Source organism: Hippoglossus hippoglossus, chromosome 24 (assembly GCF_009819705.1).
Source record: "Hippoglossus hippoglossus isolate fHipHip1 chromosome 24, fHipHip1.pri, whole genome shotgun sequence".
Classification (NCBI taxonomy): Eukaryota; Metazoa; Chordata; class Actinopteri; order Pleuronectiformes; family Pleuronectidae; genus Hippoglossus; species Hippoglossus hippoglossus.
Window position 1 is genome coordinate 2,563,111 of NC_047174.1, and position 25,777 is coordinate 2,588,887.

The window sequence follows — 25,777 nt, forward strand, 5'->3', positions numbered from 1 at the left end:
TCAGTAGCTTTTCTTGCAGAGGATTAAAAATATCTTAATTAACTGTATCTCTTCTGATCTATCTGAGCTAAAAGAAGATTTCTATTGTTGGAGACGTCTAGTCATTACCTCTGATTCAGCTGTAATCAGATTCAAACACACACAGACACACACAGACACACACAGACACACACAGACACACACAGACACACACTTCTGTCAGTCACTCGTATTGGACCTGGCTGAATCCTTCATTGCCATTTAAATATAAAAGGTGCTGAGAGCAGTGATTTATTGTTTTATCCCACTGAAAGGTTTCTACCTGAGAGTGAAGGTCCAAAGACTAAACGTCACTTCACTCGAGCTTTTATATTTCTACAGGAACTTCAGAACTTTCAGACGTTGTTATATTTGTCTCAGTCAATCCACTCAATGATTTACTTGCTTTTCTGTGAAGATCTGCTGACTTATCGGGATCGTGCGCTGACGTGCGTTCGGCCTGTTGTTGCCCTCGCTTCGTTTTGTTTTTCCAACTTGCTTTATTATCCTTTGCAAATTGCAACAGAGCTATTTCCCTTCGGGGATCATTAAAGTATTGTTTGATTGTGTGTAACTCCTGAGCTGAAGGAGCGTGACGGAGAACACCGGAGCAGGGAGCTGTGACGTCCTGACACCAGCCACACCGGTGCTCAGTTCACAGCTGACGTCACTTCTTCTACCCATGAAGAGTGCGAGCGCAGTAATTACGACCCCTGGGACAAGGGAACGTTTTCATTCGGTGCAATGTTTTTAATTTAACCTGAATGAAAAGAAAAAGTCTTAAAGACATCACACAACAAAAGATTACCAACGACAGGCGAGTGTGGAAAACAAGACGTGAGGTGTGTTCTGAGGTGAGAAAACTAAAAACATGAAAGCTTCTGCTGTGTGGGATTGTTGAGGATGAAATAAAAATCCAGTATCTCTCATCGACGAACTCTCAGCAGGAGTTGAAGGTTTATGAGATTACGTTCGTGGTCTGAGGCTGTTATTAAGAGATTATTGTGATATTACCTCGGCAACAATATAACATATCAGCTCCCGAAAGATGAAACCAGTCACAGATCAGATTGTTGCTACGCTCCGATAGCTCGTCTCACGCCTCGCGTCAGACGAGAGAATCTGGAGGAGCTGTCAAGTGAAGCTGGTTTCAAGCTCCTCTGCTCCGCCGCTCTGTCGTCATTTCTTTATCTGGGTTACAGTTAATTGCTCCTTTAACGAAAGAAATGATTACGAAACTCCAGGAGCATCACAGCCACTGCTGACCTGGATCTCAGCACCACGGAGGGAGGAGGGAGGAGGGGGGGGGGGGGGGGGACAGACACTACACAACTCGTTCTACTCCAAAGACACTACACAACTCGTTCTACTCCAAAGACACTACACAACTCGTTCTACTCCAAAGACACTACACAACTCGTTCTACTCCGAAGACACTACACAACTCGTTCTACTCCGAAGACACTACACAACTCGTTCCACTCCGAAGACACTACACAACTCGTTCCACTCCGAAGACACTACACAACTCGTTCCACTCCGAAGACACTACACAACTCGTTCTACTCCAAAGACACTACACAACTCGTTCCACTCCGAAGACACTACACAACTCGTTCTACTCCAAAGACACTACACAACTCGTTCTACTCCAAAGACACTACACAACTCGTTCTACTCCGAAGACACTACACAACTCGTTCTACTCCGAAGACACTACACAACTCGTTCCACTCCGAAGACACTACACAACTCGTTCTACTCCAAAGACACTACACAACTCGTTCTACTCCAAAGACACTACACAACTCGTTCTACTCCGAAGACACTACACAACTCGTTCTACTCCAAAGACACTACACAACTCGTTCTACTCCAAAGACACTACACAACTCGTTCTACTCCAAAGACACTACACAACTCGTTCTACTCCAAAGACACTACACAACTCGTTCTACTCCAAAGACACTACACAACTCGTTCTACTCCGAAGACACTACACAACTCGTTCTACTCCGAAGACACTACACAACTCGTTCCACTCCGAAGACACTACACAACTCGTTCTACTCCAAAGACACTACACAACTCGTTCTACTCCAAAGACACTACACAACTCGTTCCACTCCAAAGACACTACACAACTCGTTCTACTCCAAAGACACTACACAACTCGTTCCACTCCAAAGACACTACACAACTCGTTCCACTCCAAAGACACTACACAACTCGTTCCACTCCAAAGACACTACACAACTCGTTCTACTCCGAAGACACTACACAACTCGTTCTACTCCAAAGACGCTACACAACTCGTTCTACTCCAAAGACGCTACACAACTCGTTCTACTCCAAAGACACTACACGACTCGTTCCACTCCGAAGACACTACACAACTCGTTCCACTCCGAAGACACTACACAACTCATTCTACTCCAAAGACGCTACACAACTCGTTCTACTCCAAAGACACTACACAACTCGTTCTACTCCGAAGACACTACACAACTCGTTCCACTCCGAAGACACTACACAACTCGTTCCACTCCGAAGACACTACACAACTCGTTCCACTCCGAAGACACTACACAACTCGTTCCACTCCGAAGACACTACACAACTCGTTCTACTCCGAAGACACTACACAACTCGTTCTACTCCAAAGACACTACACAACTCGTTCTACTCCAAAGACGCTACACAACTCGTTCTACTCCAAAGACACTACACAACTCGTTCTACTCCAAAGACGCTACACAACTCAGACAATTTCAGAAACAGTTCAAGTGATGACAAAACAAACAGAAATGCTATTTTTGCCATCACACCAATGCACGTTACTTCCAAAGTGCTGAACTCTTGGCTCTTGAATTGATTGAACAGTTTTTAATTGCTTTTATCATTTTTGTTTTTCTTTAAGCAATTTGTAACTTTGTTTTGAAAAGTGTCTTATTGTTTCTATCATTATTATTATTATTATAATTATTATAACTAAGACATTAGTCAAGAGGAGGTTATGTTTTCACCCCGGTCCATTTGTCCATTATCATATTTCGGGGACTGAAATCTATGAGTGTGTGACATTCTAGTTTTTAACATAACTGATCTTTCCTTCCAAATTTAAACAACCTCACTCGATTATTAATTGTCTGATAACTGCAAAGAAATATCAAAAAGCAAGACGACCCCATGAACGAGTCACACGCGTGTGGACCGAGCTGTGAAACACGGCTCCGCTCTCCAGCCTCTCCAGCCTCTCCAGCCTCTCCAGCCTCTCCAGCCTCTCGAGCCCCATCGAGCATCTGAGAGGTGGCTCCTGTGATGTGGAGCTGCAGTCGCATGGAGAGACATGATTCGGTGTGAATCTTCCCAGACGGTTGTTTCCGAGCTCTGCGAGGCTGCTTGTTATGAGACTCGGACTTTGTGGCCTCGACAGGTACATTAGAGTCAGAGAAGAAACATCTAGATGGACTCACAAACAGAAGAACACGTCTTATTTTCTCACAGGAGTGAAAAGCAGCAGCTATCAAAGGGAATCAATGGACTCGGGACTTTCTTATTTTTCCTTCAAGTCCTTTCTTCTCGTCCCAATTTCCTCGTGCAAACAACGCAGGGCAAACATTTCCTTTTCTTTCTGTGTGAACAACCTTAATAAAAGACTCCATCCGAATAATGATGTTTTTCCGAAGGTGGCCTGGAAGAGCTGCTTTCTCTGTAATATCTAAAAGGTTCAGATGTGGTTCCTATGATCACTATGGCCTGAACAGAATATCTGTAACAAATCAAATTATAATTAATTGCCCAAGTTGAGCCCGACCGATTTATTGATCAGGATATTGGCATTGTTTTTTTCTGTTTGCCGACATGTACACTTTTTTTTTTATGGAGTAAACTCTGCAGAAAATATGCATTTATGTTTTCATATTCTACATATCTGGTTGTATTTGTTAAGCATCAGTGAGCCAATAAATAAATTGTGTTTTCTTTGTATTTAGTTATTTACAATTAAGTCAATGGTTATAGTCTAAAATGATTAAGCCTCAATCACATTTCTTTGTCATAAGTTTGATAACAACATCATAGGAATCATTGCAAATATTTTTTTTTGTAAATATACATATTGCCTGATATATCAGTATTGAAAATTAATAAACTACCTTTAAGTTTTTTGTGTTTTTGACCTTCATTTTATCATCTGCTCCAAAAGGTCAGATTTTGTAGACTGTCCATAAAACCTGTTTTAGTATAAGTCCAGTCACTCTTGAGGCTGTTGCTGTCCTTCATAGTTCTGTTACAACAGGAAGTTGTGATGAGTGGAATCAGCTGATTGGTTCACACTCACCTTGACGCTGCTCTCAGCCGTGTTGAGAGACGAGTGGAGCTTGTGGGACTTGTCCCGGTTCTCCCGGGCTTCGTCCGTCACCCTGACCAGCTCGGCCCGCAGCTTCCCGAGGGTCTTCTGAAGAGCCGCCTCCTGACTCTGGAACTCCCGCCGCAGCTCGGACTCGGTGCGTTTCCATGCCAACAGGTTGTCGGCGGTCAGCTGCTGCGTTCTCTTCATGGCTTCCAGCTCGCGCTCGTAAAAGGCCTGAGCCTGGGGACAGACACACGGGTGAGAAACCATCCATCACTGAGGACAACACGTCCAAACAGCTTGATGGAAGATATGAAACACAAAGCCGTATGTCTCTAACACTGTGCGTGAGTGAGGCGGCTGAACAGCTTCGAGATGTCGTATTTACATCGTGACACTCAGCCTTCACTTTCATCAAGGTCGTCATAAGAGTGTCAGTGAATGCAGTCTTTTTTAAAGGATGTTCAGTAAAGCTCACCAGAGCCTGTCCACTTCTTATTAATGCTGCTGTGCTTGACCGAATTCCCCTAGAACGCAGTCACAAGGTTTCCCCTCAATAAATGCAAGAAGCTAAACGGATAAAATATATATTTACACCTGCTTCAGGACAAAAATGCATCATATTATTCTATCATCCAGGTTGTGCTTGTCCTCAGAAGATACAGTATATCTGCACGACGCTGCATGAAGCCTATCGTCCAATTATGTGCACAATAAACTCCTCATCATGCATTAATTAACTTTCTTTATAGGTGTTTAAATGTAATGCAGTACTGTGGGTGCAGCACCTTGCTGAGTTTGGCCTCGTACTCCTCCACCAGTCTCTTTTTGTCTTGTTTGAGCTCCTCCACCCGCTCCGCCAAAGAGTCCACCTGCAACAAATCAGGAAGGACATCTTCAAACAGTCGGTACGGACTTGGAGGTTTTGTTAAGAGAGATAAAACTGGTTTAGAAAATGTGTACATCACTTCTAGACGCTGTAACATGATGGCATTGGGCTGTATATAGAAAGTTTAACCTGCTCTAGAGTTGAAGTAGCAGGAGCAGAGGTCTGACTCTCTGCATGGACGGTAATAACTTTATGGACGATAGCACGAGCAAGCATGAGGCAAATCGTGCAGCTCACAGCTTCACAATGCAGCAACAGAAGAAAAACCAAATTAACAAATTTGTTGTTTTCGGAAGTGTAAACCGTTTTTGGGGTTTCAATCTGAAACTGTGGCAGGACAAGATAGAACGTGGCGGACTGTCACAATCAGTCGTCTCACTCTCTTCTCGTCTCCGTTGTCGTGACGCAGCTCGATGCCGTGTTCGTCGGGAGCTGATCTACTTTCGCAGCAGTTACCTCAGCCTTGTGCAGCTGGCCCAGTTTCTCCTGGTCTTTGCTGTAGTTGGCGTTGTGGCTCTGGTGGCTGCGCAGGAGCTCCTGGATCTCCTGCCTGTGCTGGCCCTTCAGCTCCTCCTGAGCCGCCTGCTTCTCCTGCTCGAACTGGGCCTGGGCCTGGCTGAACGTGCGCAGCTTCTCTTCGAAGGACCGCCGCATCTCCTCCACCTCCCTGGACATGGACACCACCCGCTGCGTGTGCTGCCGGAGGAGACGGAGAATAAAGGCCTGAGCTAACAGGGGGATTGATTTATGGATTTGCGGGCTTCTTACACGGTGGGTAAACTTTTTAAAAGCTCCAGGCCAGGTGGTGATGTACTGGCTCAGGGGGAATTTGACCTTCTGGCTTCCGACCTGTCGGCTCTAATTTAGCACAGAAAACCAGCAGGCAAACTAAACAGAAACCAACCGTTTGTGAGTAAGCTACCACTCGATGTGCGGATATGACTAGAGGAGCCCTGATGCAGCCTGTCAGTATCAATCAGGCGCCACTCGATGAACAATATTGACAACTGGACCAGATGGTTTTTCTGAATGTGTTGAAGTTGGTGCAGCAAATACTAATCATCTGTAAGCACCAGATTTGAAACACTTTTTTAATTTAATTTGGCCGAACTGTCTGAAACGTTTTACCACAGCAGCAGATAGAAAAATATGAATTTGAATTTTGTGTAACCTGAAGCTCTTAAGCAGTTTGCTCACGCTGAAATTAAACTCTGGATAAATGAAGTCAGAGAGAGCAGATGGGGGGTGTGACTGATGAGGTGTGTGTGTCACTCAGAATCACATCCTCTTCCCTCTCTGTGTGTAAACCTGCACAATAATATCACCCGTCTGTCTGTTACCTGTCAGCTGCTGCATCGATTTGAAACTCTCCTCCATTCACACACACAAAGAAAAGGCCACACAGTCCACACTGTCTGACTTGAATACTGTACGTGTGTTATCGGGCTAATACACCATGAGCTTAAGAGCGCTAAAGATACTCCTCCGACACACAGACAGACACACACAGACAGACACACACAGACAGCCTCAGTACACAAAGTTCATCTGTGAATAAAACTCAAAAGTAAAATATCCTGGGTTCGAACGTCGCCGTCTTGCACGTTTCCCGTGGATACGTGTGCTCAACCAATCACGAGTGAGTCTCCGCTGTCAATCATGATGCTTCTCCCTGTTTTAGCATCAAATTCCTGATGAAAACCAAACTTATTAGAACTGATAATCAGACGTATTGTTGGACTAATCATCTGCCAGATGAATAGATGTAAACGTGCTTTGAAAAGGTGTAAATGCATCTGTCTCTTTAAGACGTGGGGGGGTTATGTTTACTTCTCCCAGATGAAACTGCGTCACTGAGCAATCTGGAAATAGCTTCTCACCAGTTCGACCCACTGTGATGAATAACTCTGAAAACATCATATGTTCCCTCGGATTCATTAACGTAAAGCAACAGGGAGCAAAAAAAAAAAAAAAAAAAACACCAACTGGGAGTTTATCACACAGACGACGCAGCAAGCTGCTGTTTTCTCTGATCCCTGATCAGTTCAGCCAAAGGACGATCTGTCATCCTGGTGATTGTGCTGATTTTACCCAGATACAAGCTGAAAGAAGCTGTGCATTGTCTCACCACCACTACAACACAACGACAGCAGCGTCCAGACCAAAAGACAAAAGGCGGAGCGGACAGAGAGCGACTCTCCGGCCTCGCAGCAGGACGCAGACACAGACATTAGCGGCTGATTGCCTGCAACTGTGACCGGCAGCGTCCTGCAGAGCACAGCTGCCGGTTACCAGAGACACACACAGAGACACCATTCCTCCGTCTACCTGAGCCTCGGTGCACAGCTGCATGTCCTCCACCCTCTGGCGGTAGCTCTCGAACTCGGCCAGCGCCTGTCTCTTCATCCTCTCGTGGAGCTCCATGGACTCCTCCAGAGACTGGATCCGCTTCTTCAGGTCCATCTCATCGCTGATCTTACTCTTGTACTGCAACAGACGAGTAGGAACCAGTTAGACAAACACATCTATGACTAAATGTGCATTAATCATGAGGATACGTTTGGCACAGTGAAGGTGACGTTTGTCAGAAAATGTTCAAAGATGCCTTGTGTCCGAATGTTCCTACAAACTCCACCGAATCTTTAGATAATCTAACAAACAACCTGTACAAGATTTTAAATGTCAATTTAGCAGCAAACAATTATTTTCTATGCAGAAATATAGTGTGAGAGCTGTGATCTGAGCTTCTTTGGTCTCAGAGTCCAGCAGAAAGGTAAAAACGACTTTCCAGAATTTCCTCGACGGCAAAAACAATGTTCCTCGTCTAAAGAGGCCTTTGACAAAAGCCATTTTCACACGGCTACCTATTCAATCTCAGTCCCAACTAAACATATTCACTTTATTTTGTGTTGAAAGGCTAAAAGAAAGAGACCAGTGTCCATATTGGCTGTTTTTCTGGAATGAAAAACCCTCCGGCCGCTAAAAGCCTCCATCTGGAATCAGAAGAGGTTTTTATTCTCCTTCCTGACGTTGATGTTCGATGCTCAGCTTCTAGTTTAGTCACACTGCTGTCAAGGAAGCAAGTAATCCTCATTAGGAGTGATGGCATATACACCTAAATTATAAATATTCAGCTGTTTTAATATTAATGAGCTGGTAAATGTGATCTCAGCTCTCTGGCTCTCCAGCACATCGGCTGCTATGAGATGGTTGTGCACCGACAGAAGCTTAGCATGTGTCAGGTATGTATATGATGGTATTATGAACATATCATATCTCAATCCATTTCTAAAGGGTCATTTTAAATCTTCTTTAAATCAAAGCTCCCTGATACTCATGTGAAAACGTCTCTGCTGCACTTCATTAATTAAACCAGAAAGAGATATTTATAACTCACAAGTTGTCATTTCATCAGTAATTTACTTTTTCTTTCCAGGAAGCCGCAATTTATTACATTACTTATGTAAATTAATATTCATTCACACCCATAAAACTCCTTTTTCTCCTTATTAAAATTTCCTCAAGTCAACTCCATTCCATCTTAACGTTAAAGTATTGTTTGTGTCACAGCTCTTGCTGATAACAAATTTAAATGCAAAGTAAAAACCTGCAGTATCTTCTCTCTGGTCTCCGAGAGGATCTGCTGCACCTCCTCTTCGTGGGCCTCCTTCAAGGTGGCGATGGCCGCCTCGTGTTCGTCGTTTTTCGTGTTCAGCGCATAGATAACCTGCGAGGGAGGAAGAGGAAACACGGGCCAGTCAGCTTGGTCTCACAGGAGGACACAGCGGGCGGATGTGTTAGTCAAACACTAAAGTGGACAGTAGTAAAGTGAAGAGGAAAACATGACAGAACGCTAAAATGACCGTAAAGCGGATATTGATGTGTTTTGTAACGGACAGCGTTCGATGCCGGGATATTGTGGCTTCATCTCTGGATGGTGGGAGGAAGTGGAGATGCTTCATCCATCTCTACATAAAGAAATATACATCACTGGTGATCTATGTGTAAATGTTGTTGACTTATCCAGTTCACATTAATCATTTACTACATTATACAATTCTAATCAGTTGAAATGCAAATGACTGTGTACAGTAAATTGTGTAGCAACCCCCCCCCCGGTGCTGAGAAGCATCAGTGATACGTCGTGAATTAGAAATCGGTCGATGCCGCGTACGTCTGCGGATAAAAATAACACGAGCAAACTATTGTGCATGAGATTGACCTTTTAAATCTGTCCCAAAAATACATGCAGCCATCCAGAGAGCGATAATCTGACAGAGCAGTGATCCCCTGCTCACAGGCCGAGTCAGGGGAAGAAATGGGTTTTACATTTCCACATGAAAAACAAGGAGACGCCTTCCTCCCCCCCCCCACCCCCACCCAATGCTTCCCTCCCTGCCGTGAGAAACAAAGCTATGCGAAAATCCCAGTCAATAATTCAGCACATTGAACTGAGCGATGGAGCTAAAGAGCCTTTTGTTTACTCTGGACCGAAGTCCGTCAGCAGAATTAGGGAAAGGGAGTGCGGGGGGCGGGGGGGACGAGACAAAGAAGGACAGCGGCTTCCTTTGTGTCTTCATGAGAGATGAAAGGATGTAGTTTGACATGTGGTGATGTTTTCATACTCTTATTTATTTAGTCCTTAGCTCTGTCATAACTCAACCAGAGAAACTAATACACGTTATAATCAGGAGGTCCTCAGACATGGAAAGGCCCCGTGTGGAAGCACCTTTCATGATTCTGCAGGTATTTGGTCATAAATCAAGTTATTCGTCAGAGGAGCAGGTGAATGAACCCATCCAAAATCTGAAACGTCAAACTCATGAGGGAACAAGTGGTGAGGCCGGGGGGGGATCAGGAAACTTGGTACGATCCTCTGGGGACCATGAATCTCTGAATGTAGTAAACTTTAGTGGTTGAAACATTTGAGACAGGGACAAAGTGGTAGACTGTTTCTTCACTAAGGAGAATCAGATCAGAGACAAACCACTTGGAGCCAAATAAAGCTGCGTGCGGAAAATCCAGTTCCGTCCAAAATAAAACATCCCCCCCCCCCCCACCCCCCCACCCACAAGTATAAATCATTCAGCCAGCTCGGTCTCTCATCAGCTTAGGAAGTGAATGGAGCAGACGTAACAGTCACAGGAGCTAAAGAATCTCCCGTCTCACACACCGAGAGTCATCAGAGCACTTCTGCAGATGAGAGGCAATAATCATAACGCTGTCACAGACACACACACACACACACACACACACACACACACACACACACACACACACACACACACACACACACACACACACACACACACATACACACAATGAAATAACAAATATCCTGAAGTATACAAACACCGGCAGAGACTGTCAAGTTCCTCGCCCGTGTCCAAACTCATCAGTGTAATCAGTGCCTGCTAAACGGCCGGAGAGACGAGGAGGCACAGACAGTTTTGTGTTAATGTGTGTGTCTGTGTGTGTGTGTGTTTGTGTGTGTGTCTGTGTGTGTGTTCGCCTGGGAGACAAAGGCTGAGAATATTGCCATCACTGTCATCATGAGGCATCGACCAATATTGGATCTTGGAAGGCGGCAACATGACAAACAGTGATATTGTTTCCAAGGCGCCTGCAGATGCCTGTCAACATTCAGATTTCACATTCGAGTGTAAGTGAGCCATCGTTTCATTCTATAAAAACAATATGGAGGAAATGAATAGTTTTAGTATTATACAACATAAATTGTACGTTCAGGAATAGCCAGTGACACACACTGACACCCGGATTCACAGGATTTTCATCATTGGTGCTTAAGTGAAAAACCAAATCCTGGATCCACCCCCTGATATGGATCCACACCAACATGTGTTGGGTTCTTCCTTGTTTCATACTTCATCCTTCCACCAAGTTTCATCGTAATCCGTTGAGTACTTTTTGCATAATCCTGCTAACAACTAGAGTTCACAGACAAAAACACCACCTGTCTGGCGCAGGTAATTAACAGAGCCTGCAACATGAGCTTCCTTTTTATTAAACACAATGACAGGCTGCTGGTGAGTGTGTCCGAGTGTGTGCGTTTGTGTGCGTTCATTATTCTGAGGTGTGACTGTGTGAAAGAAAGAGAGAGAGGGGGAGAATAGTGTGAGACAGAGGGAGAGAGAGAGGGGGAGAGGAGTGTGAGACAGAGAGAGGGAGAGTGAGAGAGAGAGTGAGTCTGGTAGCGCTGATGCTTCCTCGCCTCCTCCGGTCGATCGGTGCGTGTCCTTGGAGGAGTTTGCATAAATGACAGAGACACCAGGCGGATCGATAAGGTGACAGCGAAATGCCACAAGTTTCATCCGTCAGCTGCGGAGAAAGTCACAGCTGAGGAACTCGCCGAGACTTCCAGCGGCCGCGCTGCAGCTGAGTCTCTGCTTCGCTGTTCAATGAAATATGACTTCTCCTGTCAAACACTGGAGGAAACTGGGGGGGGGGGGGGAAGTGTCACTTCCTTCACGGAACTTCCTTCTGTTTGCTTTAAATGTGACTTTTCAACCCCTGTTGTACTTTCTGCTGCCTCGTGACGCTCCCTCCATACAGAACAACTACTGTATATAACCTGAATATCATCCCAGAGATTTTTAAAGATATTCTCTCACTCTTGTACTTTTCTTTTCCACCATTTTTGTTTGGATACAGTCTGAAAAGTTCCTGAAACCTTGTTTCTTAGAAGAAACTCTGCAATCCTCAGAATATTTCAACATTTTCCCAAAAAGAAATCCGTGAATCGTAAACCTTTGTCTCCTCGAGGTTCGTTTCGGGGAGAAAGTAAAGACGCTGATGCACGATGAGAAAACTGATGACTTGGTCTTTTACTGCACTGGCAGGTTTATTCACATATTTTAAGGATATCGAGCTTCAGGGAATCATCACGAGAAAGGTTAGCGACTGACACCGTCCTGAAACGTGTCTAAACCTATTTTTGGCAACGATAATGACCAACACTGCAGCAAATAATGAAAATAAAAGTTTAATCGGAGCGAATCCCTGCAGAGCATTTCAACAACAGCGATGTGACGTCGCCTGACAGGGGAGATAAGTCATACGTTTTTAATTAGGTCGTAAAAGACAGGATTTTACGGTGCTATCAAGCTGCTTCAGTGTTTAGTGCTCTCGTTCACAACAGCTCAAAACGAAAAGTTGGTGCTTGTTTCTGTCTGAGGATTAAAATCATGATCTAAAGACACGATCGGATATCAACATCATGCACGTGATGAATAATGAGGTGATTAGTGGTTTCTGATATCCAGCAGTACCTCGTTTATAATTGGAAGGGAAAGGAGGCAGTATGGATGTTTTAAAAAATATCTTTAACTGTACTGCGTTCCCTGATTGGACCTAATTCTAAATATAATATATTTAACACACAGAAACATTTGTATGAAGACACAGCAGCAGACAAACCAGTGGCTTGAGCCTTTTATGTCATTGACAGTTTTGAGAATGGTATCGATCAACATATCTGACTCTCGCACAGTGAACAGAACAAAGGGAAATTCCCAAAATGCCAAAATGTTCCAATAAAATCAATTCTGTTTCCGATACTGGACCAGAAAGAGGAAAAAAAAACTATAAAACTATGATTATTTAGAATCGTCTTTACCTTAATTCCTCCCAGGTGAATCTAAAGCAAAGGCTCTGACACGACCGACTATATTTTGGTAGCACCGCATTGATTTCTTCACACTTGGGGATAAAATCATTAACCGTGTGGAAGAAGGGGCGACGGGGAGAAGCGGCGTTTAATTGCCTCAACAACTATTGATGTGTCATTTTGCTGGCAGGACCCTTTCTGAGCAGGCGCTGTCGCAGAGGGCAGTTTAGTGTAACACTGATTTGGCAAAGCAATTAACTTCATCATTGTTACGGCCGCATAACTTTTGTTGTGTTGATGGGAAAATCTGCCTCGTCGTCTTCTTTCTCCTCACTCGATTCTCTCTGTCTGAATGTTCAACCCTTAATACATCAATGTTTACGTAACGAGGGATTTTGCAGATACATTTCTTCCCTTCACATCATAAACAAAGAACAAATGAACTATAGTTAATCAATGAATCAGCTTTGTATCCACTACAAGTAAAAGCTCGATTTAACACATCTGTCCACGTTCTGTACATCCTGGTGTTTTCCTCCCTAAAGTCTCACCTGAACACTGTGGTGAGACGCGGGTGTAAAAGCCTCCCGAGGAACAATGGAAGGTGATTATCATTATCTTCTTACACTCATTATCGTTTAATCATCGTCTAATTGGAAATTTAATTTCTAATTTTGAGCGTGAGACACACTCCGGTTGTGTCGTCTCCTCGCTCTATCTGCTCGGTTGACATATTTCACACTTGTGTCGTGAAGCAGATGAGGTTATTGAAGTTAACACTGCTGCCTGAAGCCAGTTCTTATGCAATTAACCAGTTGTTAACCTCCTCTGTGTGTGTGTGTTAGTCTGTGTAGAATAATGTGTGTGTGTGTGTGTGTGTGTGTGTGTTCAGAGGTGATACCAGAACAAAGGAAGTCCAGTTTCAATCAGTCGCTTTCTTTCTCCATGAATTTGTCTAATTAGGTTGTGTTATTGAGATCAAAAGAGAACTACAGAAGAAACTGAGCCGCGAGTAAAAAAGAAAACACACTGGATTCTTTAAAATCAGTCCGTAGTGATGTTTTTAAATCCCTTGATTTGTTCGTCCAATGGGTCAAATCTTAGTAAGTTTAGTTACTGTCACATAAGACAAATAAAAGAATCTGAGAAATTGAAATCGGGGAATGTTTGGTAATTTGGCTAAAAAATGACTACAACAATTAATAGAAATAGAAGAATAGTTGACTGTTGAGTGACTAGAACAATCATTTCTCTTCTGGTTGTGTTTACTTAGATACAAAATATAATATAATGTATAAATATGGCACGTGTCACCCCTTCACTTCTTTGGGTTCCCAGTAACAAAGATGCCACATTTGAAGGAGGTTGGATGAACAGATTGGTGGATTACGTACAGATGGAGATTCCTCACATTAAAGTAAGATTAAAGTCACAGTCCCTAGACCCCAGGACGCATTAACAGTGTATAAAAATGGATACTTTCTTGTATTACAATCTTTTGTTATGATTTTATCATTAAAAATATCTTTCCTGAGGAGATTACACACCAGCCATTTACAGATTAAATCTAATATTGCTTCTCTGACTCTCACCTCTGCAATATGCTGCATCACAACTTCAACTTTCCAAACTTTTCATATTTCCAGACTGAAAAACTGTTCACAGGGGCGAAGTGGCGTCTCATTTCCAAAGCCTCGACATGATGCGTTTACTGGGAGTGAATTTAACGAAGCAGAGAGAGAGAGAGCGGGAGAGCGAGCGAGCAGGCGTAATTACTTTAATTATAATGTGTGGCTGTGATCTGCTAAACTGTAAGGTGCACCTTAATCCGCCGACTAATTATGGGACGTTCTGTGGTGGTGCTGTTGAGACGGAGCTGAGCTGATGAGTAAAACGCAAAGTTTGTCCTTGATTAAAAATCCGAATCAGCGGATCAGCACGTTTTACAGTTAAACTAAACAAACCTCATCGGCTGCTGGTTTTTAAATGAAGGAATCTGTGAAAACAAACTTGTCGACTGATTGAGGCAGAAAAAAACACCAAATGGAGCTAAGTGAGCAGCAGACTGTACATGTTCTGCTCTGCTGGTTGGGAAAGCTTTAAATGCAAATAACTTATATAGCTTTTTTAAATTGCACAAATAGATCAAGAGGCCACTCACTGCGGCTTCTGAGGCGATACCACTTGAATATGTTGGTTATGAAGACGTTGGTCTTTGTCCATGTGAATATTTTCTACAATTTACCGAAAGTCAAAACACTGCCTGACATCGTTCCACATAAAATATTCAAAATAAAACAACCATCACAGATCAAGCAGAATATCTAATTTAATCCAATATCAAACAAACACAGACTCCTGTTTAACTAATTACCTTTTAACTCATAAACATTACATTTGCTGTGATGGGAAAAAACAAGCCAGGTGTTTTACTCCAGTTTAATTCCTCTCTGCCCCGTCTGCTCGGTGTTTGGCAGCGACACGAGCAGCGCGTCATGTTTTCAGCAGCAGACATCAAATGTTACAATTAAAAGACTAAACTGTTGTTGGTTTTCAAAATTGCGCTTGAAGACTTCTGCATCTCGATTGTTTCACGTACCACAAACAGGATCAGAGGCGTGGAGAGGTGCATGTACACAGTGATCTGTCACCTGTGTACTTTAAGTATCTTTGTTTAAGTATAAGTATAGAAACATATATGAAAGTCTGAAGCTTGGTTAAATGCAAGAGAAAATGCAGCCAAACACATTTCCACTCATGATAAATCCTCTTTCGGTTCGAACGGGGTCAAATTCACCAGCTCCAAAGAGAAATGCAAAAACTTTACAGGTTTATTAAAGGAGCCAAATGTGAATCTGAGCCTCAGCGACTGTTTCTGTGTTTGGAAATATCACTAAACACAAACCCTGACTGTTTGCAAGACTGAGGCTGATATGTAAACAGTTCTCCTGGCAAGTGCTGCGTATACACATGTACGGTACAGTAAAGGCACATGGCCTGTGTGTGTGTGTGTGTGTGTGTGTGTGTGTGTGTGTGTGTGTGTGTGTGTGTGTGTGTGTGTGTGTGTGTGTGTGTGTGTGTGTGTTGTGTGCGTGTTGTTATTGTATTATGTAATCTAAACAGCAGAGATGTCTCTAATTGAATAATAAGCACCATCTGGAGCCATTAGCAAAGTTCTGAGTGCATTTTGTTGTTCACTCTCCTCTTGAACACACACGAACACACACACACACACACACACACACACACACACACACACACACACACACACACACACACACACACACACACACACATATAAAATGGCTGCACTCCATCTTCATCTTGTAGTAAAACTATGTACCAGTGTTACAATGTGCGTGTTTCACATCTGATGGTTTGATGGATGAATAAATGACAACATGGGGGCGTTTATACATTTTGCATTAAAGCCGGTTTAACTGTGACAGATGCTCCGACCTCGTGTACGTGTCAGAACTGCCGGCGATAATGTCTTTGGTCGGCTGCTCTCTGGTTTGGTGTTTTATATGAGTTCTGTTTTGTTAAATTCAGTCATCTGTGGCAGGAAAGGTAAAGTGAGATGTCAAATAAGAGTCTGAGAGGAAAACAACGTCTGCTCCTGAGCCCTTTGCACTTTCCTTCAAGTTTCTGATCTCAATGATACAACTGGGACGCAGCCTAGGTGCTGTTAGCCGTGCGAGCGTATATGTGTGTGTATATATTTGTTTTGAGGAGACCCTGAGTTGATTACTTTCCTCTCCTCTGTCTCTTTTCATCTTTCCACAGGTCTTGGCAGTGTCAGCCTTCGACTACAGCTCTTTGCCCAGGTTTTATTAAGGCCGACTGAAAGGGTTCATCCCACTGTCGCTCTCCTTCCAAGGATTTGCCATTGAGTTTAGTGAGAAAACTATCAACTCCACTTCTTTTCTCACAGGCTTCATTCAGCCTTTGTTGTCACCATAAAATCTGACACAAGGTGGATTTGCACCAAATCCACTTTCCCCAAAGAATTAAGTCCAAACTGGATTCTGAAAACACATTACTCACCATGTTCAACGCCAACATTCATCTCCAAAGCAGGAAATATCGCGACCTTTATATAATCAGGTGTGAGAGTGGAGAGACGTGCACGGACGTTAATGCAGGAAACCAGGGATTGGACGTGGCTACACTGAATGAGAAAAATAATAAACATCCACTTTACCGTGAGAAAAAAATGTGGTTATTTAAGTATAGAGAGAATAATGCATCAGTGTGTAAGAGAGATATGGACAAGCTTCCCCTCGATCTGCAGATGTTACACCACTTTCTGTTTTTAACCAGTAGGGAGTTAGTTATTTTCCTCTAACAGCGGGGGCTGCCCCGATGGGAGTATCCTCCTCCCTCCTGCTCCCACACCACCAAACAACACACTCGCCCATGCTCTCCTCCCAAAGGACGGTGCTGCGGTATAACTGTGACATTTCTAATTCCACAATTCCATTTTATCCAGTTTTCTTTCTTCTCTCTCTCTCTCTCTCTCTCCCTGCTGCACTCGTCTTTTGCAGCGCTGCTGAATGATGTAGTATATATTAATATTATAGGCATACGACAGGCCTCTCTATGAATATGCCTCGCGTCTACTTTGATCATGAAGGTGACTCTACTCTATAGAGTTTAGAGGCTACAATATATAGTACAGGATTGAGTTTTTAATGGTATAAAAGTTGGAGAATGAGACAAAACCGATGAAAGGGACGAGACTGTCGAGGAGAATTACAAACACTTTGCTGCTTCAGCACCTCGGACAGCGTCACTGGATCAGTTCACAGCAAAGTGAGGCTGTTGATGTTTCACAGTCGTGATCAGAGACACAGATTCGAACTTGTGAGATAAAGGATCAATGAGTGAGGAAGACCGGACTTAACATAGTCAACTAAACAAGCCCTCGAGGGGCTGGAGAGGATGGAGGGGTGGGGGGGGGGGGGGATGGAGGGGGGGGGGGGGGGGTGTTAGGTTCAGGAGTTTACTGATTTCACAAACTCTCGCAGAAGAAGCGAGAGTTTTGATCAGTTTACACCCACTGGTTTTAACTGTTGAACTTTAAACAATTTTGAAACATCAGCATAACTGTCACAACAACAACAAAATTGCTGCTCTGCATCTGCATGTTTTCTACCCCCCCCCCCCCCCCAGGACACAGACAACATCAAACAGATGAAGCGCGGAGCCGATGGCCAGAAACACTTCCACTCGGACAACTTGATTTCTTCCCGGTGTTGTTTCCCACCCAGTTCCCCTGTTATCTGATCTGCTGGCTCGCCTGCACCTCATCGCGTCTCCTAAACCAATCACACTGAATTGACTCGGAGTTCAATTACAGCTGGAGAAGCGAAAAGGCTGCGCTCGTCGTAGCAGAAACGACTCATCATCGGTTTGAGGGGCTAAATAAAAATGGACCTAATTCTCTGAGTTTTAACAGCAAACCCCAAAAAAATCCCCTCACGCGCTGGTTGACCAAAACACCAACCGACAACCGTGAACCTGTGGTACACAGCCGCACAGCAGGCAGCCGACAACCTTTATCAGGTCGGATTACTGCCCTGGAAAGAAAGACGAATGGAGACAACAGCATCGTGAATTTACCAAGAATCTTCCTAAATACCACTTTCTCTTCCTGTTCCACTGCTGCAGATGAAACCGAGTCTGAATGGGACGAGTGGGAACGGGGGATTAAAGAAGTGGGAAGAGTTTATCATCGATCCCCCCATCCATCCGCCCCACTGTCACCCACGGGCTCCGAGCAACACACACTGATCTGATTATGTATTTCTGAATGTGTGTGTGTGTGTGTGTGAGAGAGAGAGGGGGAGTGTGTGTAGTTGCGTTACAGGCAACACAACCCTGAGCTGGACAGACGGGATGTGGTAAAAGCTTAAATCCCTCACAAAGGCTGCTGCAATGTGGGTTTTGATGGACTGCAAAGAATAACGTCGCTGGTAAATGAAGGACTAGTTCTTTTCATTGCCGCAAACTGCAGTGGACGTCTCTGCGGTGCTGCCAGAGACACATGGACATTAGCTCGGGCAGTTTGTCCTGTGGTCACTAATCTCCCAGCAGAGCTTCGGCCTGTCGCACAAAAACAAACTGCAGCACACGGCGCTCGATAAAAAAAAAAAAAAACACCTTTTATATCTGAACGCGGCACGCGCCAAGCATTTTAACGACCTGCAGGCTTCACGGGAACAAAATATGTTCTATGTGATTCTAGGAAAACAAACGTCCGTCCATTTAAAATATGTATTTGCAATTTCTTTATTTTCTCAGTGATTTCAAATCTTAAGGGCTAACGTGTGATTTGTGTGTGTGTGTGTGTGTGTGTGTGTGTGTGTGTGTGTGTGTGTGTGTGTGTGTGTGTCACTTTTTCATGTTCATTCTCAGGTGTTATAAAAAAAAAAAATCCTTCATCCACTCCTCCCTGTGTGGTTTAATCACTGAGGAGACAGATGAGAATAGGAAAAGCTCCTGTGTGAGGCTGCAGGAGGAGGAAGGATTAATCTGTCCATGTCGTGCTGTGAGTATCTGTGTGTGTGTGTGTGTGTGTGTGTGTGTGTGTGTGTGTGTGTGTGCGTGTGTTTCTATCACTACCTTCAAAATGCAGCAGTGCAAAGTCACATTAACACAAAGTAAAACAAATTGTAGTTTAAGCTCCTCTGTCATCAGTTGTGCCAGCAGGAAACATGTGTGTGTGTGTATTTACTGGTTTTAGTTACCTCTTTACATCATACTCCTAAACACTAAGATGTGGATTATGGTTATTTTAAAGGAAAGGTTGGTAAATTGTTTCTGAAACCCTTTGAATCTCATTTGTTGAAATCCTCTTCTTGTCCCGATAGCCATCAATAAATAAAGACGTTTGATGAAAACAAGAAAAAAAGCTGGTGAAGCTCTAAGTCTCACTGCATATGACCAGAGTTATAACCCACTGCTGAAACAGAGAGGATAGACAGAAGTTAGCGAGCGAGTCACGAGTAAGTCGGCTTCTAGCAGTTGTCAGGCAGTGCACGTCCATAAAGGGGGCGTGGCTTTGTCGAGAGGGCCAATGGGAGGGTTTAATTTCAAAGTGTAGCCTCCTCTTGTTAGCTTTTCCAGGATTACCAACCCCAGCTTTAAGGATAAGGTGAAGCATGAAGTGGTCATGGCTGAGGACAGGAATGGAAGTCAATGCAAAAGTCTTAATAAGGATAACTGCAAAACCAGTGTGTGTGTGTGTGTGTGTGTGTGTGTGTGTGTGTGTGTGTGTGTGTGTGTGTGTGTGTGTGTGTGTGTGTGTGTGTGTGTGTGTGTGTGCGTGTGTGTGTGTGTGTGTGTGTGTGTCTGTGGACGGTCAGAAGATGAGACGGTGGAAGATGAGAGAGTCTGGACCGCTGTGGCCTGATATGAGCCGTTGCCGCCCTCTCATTCGCCATCGTATCAAAGATTGGCAGCACTTCACACTGAAAATATTTCTGCCACGTCCCCCGTGTGGGCACCACCGCGCCTTCGGGTTATTTTTGATTAGGCTAAAGGTGGGGATGAGCGCCTCGACTGGATTTTCCTGTCAGAATCCGAGCTGCAGAGAAGCAGACGGAGGGTCTTTACCGGTCTCTGTGCGATTACCGTGTTCTTGCCAAGAAGCTGTGTAGCGGCGTGCACTCAGCCTGAAGATCAACAGAAGATTAATTTCAGGATTTGGGGCTTTTCTGCACATATTCTCTCCGTGTTTGGGAATCTAGAAAAATTACATATTGTAAAATTGTAAAAAGGTTATGACCCAAAAGAGGAACTACAGGGAAATAGAACATGCAGTTCTCAGCCTGAAGATGCTTCTGTTCTATACATATTCCTACACCTGCACAAAACACTATAGATTATTTATTTTACAGTTGTTGTAAATGTTATTCTGAGCAAAATGTCACTGCAGCGTTTTACAGACGACTGTCTCGCTGCTCTCTGATATAATAACGTGGTAGATCAACTTCAAGCACAAGCCATGGTACTTCAAAATATGAAGCTGGAAGTCAGACCAATCAGCAGACGATACACCGAGCGCTGTTTGGTCTGCAGCACTGATTCATGGAAGGCTGAGCCAGACGCCTGCAAAGTAAATGTGGTCGACATCCGCTGATGATGACTCTAAGCCAAGCAAATGTCAATTTGACTTCACCAGGCCACAGTGAATAGAGGGACAGTTGTGAGCTGGCTTGGATATTTGATGTTATTTGTTAGAAATGATGACAGGTGGGAGGGTTTTGTGGGTTTTAACAAGTTTCATTTGACTTTAAGACCATTTCAAGACCATAATAAAGACATTTTAGACCCATATCATGAGGAAATATCAGAGTCCCAGAAATACTTCTTACACTTTCACATCATTGAAGATAAAGAAGATAAAAATTAAGCATGATGGAAAGAGCGTTAAGTGAATTAACATCTCCCTGAATATCTTTAAGACCTAATACATAATATCTTAAACCCCTGTGGAAACCCTGGGTGAGCAGTCAGCACAGGAACACATGTATTGAAAATGTCCAGAAAGAAATAAGCAGTGAGCCCCTGAATTTGTCTTCCAAATCAAATTCTCCTGCCGCTGTGTAAGATCTGATAAGTTGTCGGCATCAGTGCTACACAATGCTGCTTTTATGCATTTACAAATTGTTGCAGCTGTCGTGTTTTCACTATGAAACTCCCACCTCAGCATCAGGGTTCACCAGGAGGCGTGTCTGTGTTTGACAGATAACAGCTGATGTGTTTGTTCATGTGACGTTTGTAGACAATTTAAAAGTTTAGTCTGAAGCCGGGAGTATTGACAACAGATGACGTCCACGGATAACAGCTAAAACACTGTGAGGATTCAATCGGACATAAAGTTCATTATGTTCTGTTCTGTTGTTATCTTCTATCATTTTTAGATAAATCATAATAACCATGAACATTATATTGTTTTTTTTTTATATTTAAAGAAATAGGTTCAAAGCTAAACACAAACATTATCTGCAAAAATATACGGGCTTCTGTTGTTTTATAGTTCAAATGGACTCGGTAATAGATTTTAGAGTCTGTGCCTCATATTCCAGTCTGTATTTCACAGTATTCCCCATTGTTAGTTTACTTAGATATGAGCCGGTAATTCGCCTGAAGAGAAACGAAGGCTCTTGCTGCCATTTTAGATGAAAATAACTTAATTCTCGTGAAGAAGAGAAAATATCTCATGTCATACCCATTTCCTTCATGAAAGCTTCTACCTATTTCAAAGGGAGCCGACCTGTCTTTTGTTCAGCGGGTCCAAAAACGCCGGCTCTCTGGTACAGTGTTGGCTTTCAAAAGGAAAAGCAATGTGCAATATTTGAATTCTGAGCATCCTAGTCAGCGATCCACACTCAGCACGGTCGTATTTAAATAAAAAAACATAACTATAAGGGAATAAAGAATCTATTTAAAGCAATTTTTCAGTGCAAAGTTTTGACTTCTCTGGTCTTATCTGCGCTGGAGGCTAGAATATAAACAGGCAGGAATCTGGCAGCTTAATTAGTGTAAATGGTCCGGTCTGTTCTTCGTTGCTGCGATAAAAAAGCTCAGTTTTAAGAATCTTGAACTTGTGCCGAGCCTCTAAATATGCTTCATTTTTTGCCAGGCTGCCTTCTCATTGCCGACAAGTTGGCAGAATTATGGCTCCTATTCCTGCGGGATTTTTTTAAAAGACTAACCTTCAAAAAGAAAAGTGAAGGACAAACCAAAAAAGGAAAACTGCATTGAGACTATTTAAAGCTTCTCACCAGCCTTGTGGCTGAGAGCAACATTTATCACGAAAACATTCTTCCATGTTATTCCCACGAATGTGCTGAGTAATGCTGCTTCACGCCGGAGATGATCCTGCGGCGGCGGGAGCCAACAGCAGCGGCAGCTACAGAATACAGAAATGAATATGAACAGGGGCGGCGGAGGAAAGATCAATAATTCTTCTGTAGAAATTGTCTTTTGATGGTTAAAATTAATGTAACCAGCCAGTCAGGCGAGAGCGGGGCGCGCTGATACAGACGCTGCGGGTCCTCGTAGATCACGTTGACGTTTCATCATCAAGGCCGTGGCTTTGGTTTCAAAGGGCTCCGCCTTAAACAGAGTTAAGGGTGAAACTCAGAGTGTATGCTGTACGTGCATGGTGATGAATTAGAGGCCATGCGAGGCTACTGTACAATTTAAGAAAGACGTATTGTCGAGCTGTTGGTCAGTAAAATCCCCAGAGGCCGAGTTTTGCAGCTGAATTATTGATTTTTAAGTGGGCAGGTGACGTTTGGCTCCGAGGTCTAAACAGTGTGGGACTTTGACATCAAGCGTTTCAGTGGTGATAAGTGAAATGTATCTGGTGTTTAAGTTCTAGAACAATCAGGCATCTTTAGCGCTGTACTATCCCCCCGGGGGGGAAGATACTTTTTCGGGGTTAAAAAGATTTGCCTGGAACTTAATTAAGACCGTGGACCAAGGTTCAAACTTACTGGGAAACGTTCCAGCGATAGAACGGCTCCTCTAATCGTCTGTCCTCTCTCTTAAATTGTCCTTTTTTGTTCCCTCCAGTCTTTACGATCCAAAGAGAATCCACGACAACTAATCAAGTATTGTGTATTTTTCAAGGGCAACTTATTGCTGATTCAACACCTAAACAACACATCAACACAGTTGCGTGTCTGTTGTGTTAATGCTGGTGTGTCCTCTCATAAGTCGCAAAGCCTCTGTTGTGTGTCACGTGGTTGGTTGAGGACTCATGAAGGATTTCACTGACTCAACACTCAACAAAACTATTACACCAATCTGAAACTTTAAATGGCTCTGTCTCAAACTGTGGACCAACCTGTATTTTTTAATGTCTTTCAACACACAGACACACAGACACACACACACACACACACACACACACACACACACACACACACAGACACACACACACACACACACACACACAGAGACACACTATAGGGCCTCATTACCCTGAAGTGTTTCGGATAACGCCAACTGAGAATAACTCAGAAGTAACACCCACCCTGCCGGTCTCCCGCCCCACTGTCATCGCTCATGCCTTCCCCGTCGTTCTCCCTGCCTCAGCACATATCAGAGCAGGGGAGACGAGAAGACTTTCTGGCTTTTTGAAGAGAAAATGTGACGCTCCTGGGAGGTCCACGTCGCAGCCAACGGGGTACAGCAGTGGGAAGGAGGAGAGGGAAGAAGGAAGAGGAGAGAGAGAGAGAGAGAGCCTGTGGAGACTCGGGCTGACACATCTCACTTTCTTCCTCGCTCAGTTTCTCATTTATTTTCGGTATCTGATTCCCCTCACACGTTCCTACCCACTCATACAAAACACACACACACACACACACACGCACACACACACACACACACACACACACACACACACACACACACACACACACACACACACACACACACACACACACACACAGCTAGCCTGTAATCTCTTTGGTCTGCTAGTTGCTCTTTTATGTTTTCCCCGCAGTCCCTCGCAGCGAGCTGCAGTCGGCCGTGTGCAGCTTCAGTGAGGAACGGGAAGAATTAGAAATAGTCCCCATCAATCTGTTCCTTTGTTCCGTCTCGGCTGCAGGTAGAGTTTTATGAAAATGAATTGAGCCTCGTTGCAAATATAGGCGAATGTGGGTTTTGGAGTGATTGCAAAAAAGTACAGTCATTTGCCTAATAGTGCAGGGACAGTTCAGCCCAGAGAATTCATACGTTTAAGGGTTATTTCCAGTGACTGGTCATTGGTATCGCAACTGACACCAACAACAACAACCCTTTGTACGACAACAGGTGGGTGGGTGGCACGGTAGTAACAGTGTGTTACGTTTGTGTCCTGGGTTTCATGATAAGAACATTCAGTAACGCTGCAGGTGAATTTTGTCCACGTTTGAAAATGTCCCTCTTCCTTTTGTCTGTCTGTTTTCTCCCCCCAACTGCTCTGATAGAAGTCTGTCTTTCCATTTACTGAAAGCTTCACTGTGTTTACCAGCCGTTAACATGGTGGATCTCCTTTTGGCAGAGCAGCTAGCTAACAATCCAAACCACAACCAAAACAATGTGGGAAGAAACTCCAGAACGCGGCTGAGGAATGGATTCGCTTTTAATGATCGCAGCATTATTGACCCATGCATCAACAATGCCAACATCTGTCCAACCTGATTCTGCACAGACAGTTTCTCCCTGAAACTCAGGGACATTTCTCCTTTATTCTTATTCTGTAGCAGTCAGAGAAATCAGCGAGCGATCTCTCAGACCACACAGTTCACTGCAGCGAGGCAAATTCCAGCTTAATAGGCTGCACGGAACAGCAAATGATCACTGCTGCAGCCTTCACTTCTTTACCCATTGAAGGGTGGAGAGAGAGAGAGGGATGGATGTGCAGTGGGCTGGTGGACTGGTTTTCATGCTAATTGCAGCATTGTGGCCCCATGCGTTCAGTTCACAGGGAGAACAAGGCTCGGAAAACATTTGACTGTGATCAGTCAGGACTGAGGACAATGCAACACACACACACACACACACACACACACACACACACACACACAACGCTGTATTTGTGTATGTGTGTGCATCTCTGTGTGTTCACCGGCCCCTCACACATATCTTTCCTCTGCTGACGGACTTTGAAGCAGGTGAAGCAGGACGGATTAATCAATTGATTTGTTTGTGTCTGTTCAACGTCAGACAACTGAGAAAATGACCATCACATCTTTCCCTTGTTTAGTCCAGGTAGCATAATTAAAAAGTTTTAAATCTATATTACATTTCAAACTTTCTAAAACTGGAAAAGGAGCAAATTTGAGAAGCTCAAGTCAATAAAATCAATACAAATATATATATATTT

General features: G+C 43.8%; 1 protein-coding gene across 2 annotated transcripts in view; it reads right to left on the bottom strand.

The window, feature by feature from the left end:
- The window catches only part of fam184a (family with sequence similarity 184 member A), a 91,866-nt gene that overhangs the window by 45,267 nt on the left and 20,822 nt on the right, over positions 1–25,777 (bottom strand). For both annotated transcript variants that reach the window (XM_034579389.1, XM_034579390.1), the window contains exons 3-7: positions 8,869–8,988; positions 7,590–7,748; positions 5,718–5,957; positions 5,161–5,244; positions 4,361–4,612 (exon numbers count right to left, since the gene is read on the bottom strand). In XM_034579389.1, the coding sequence (XP_034435280.1) occupies positions 4,361–4,612; positions 5,161–5,244; positions 5,718–5,957; positions 7,590–7,748; positions 8,869–8,988 (855 nt within the window). The remainder of the gene's footprint in view (positions 1–4,360; positions 4,613–5,160; positions 5,245–5,717; positions 5,958–7,589; positions 7,749–8,868; positions 8,989–25,777) is intronic.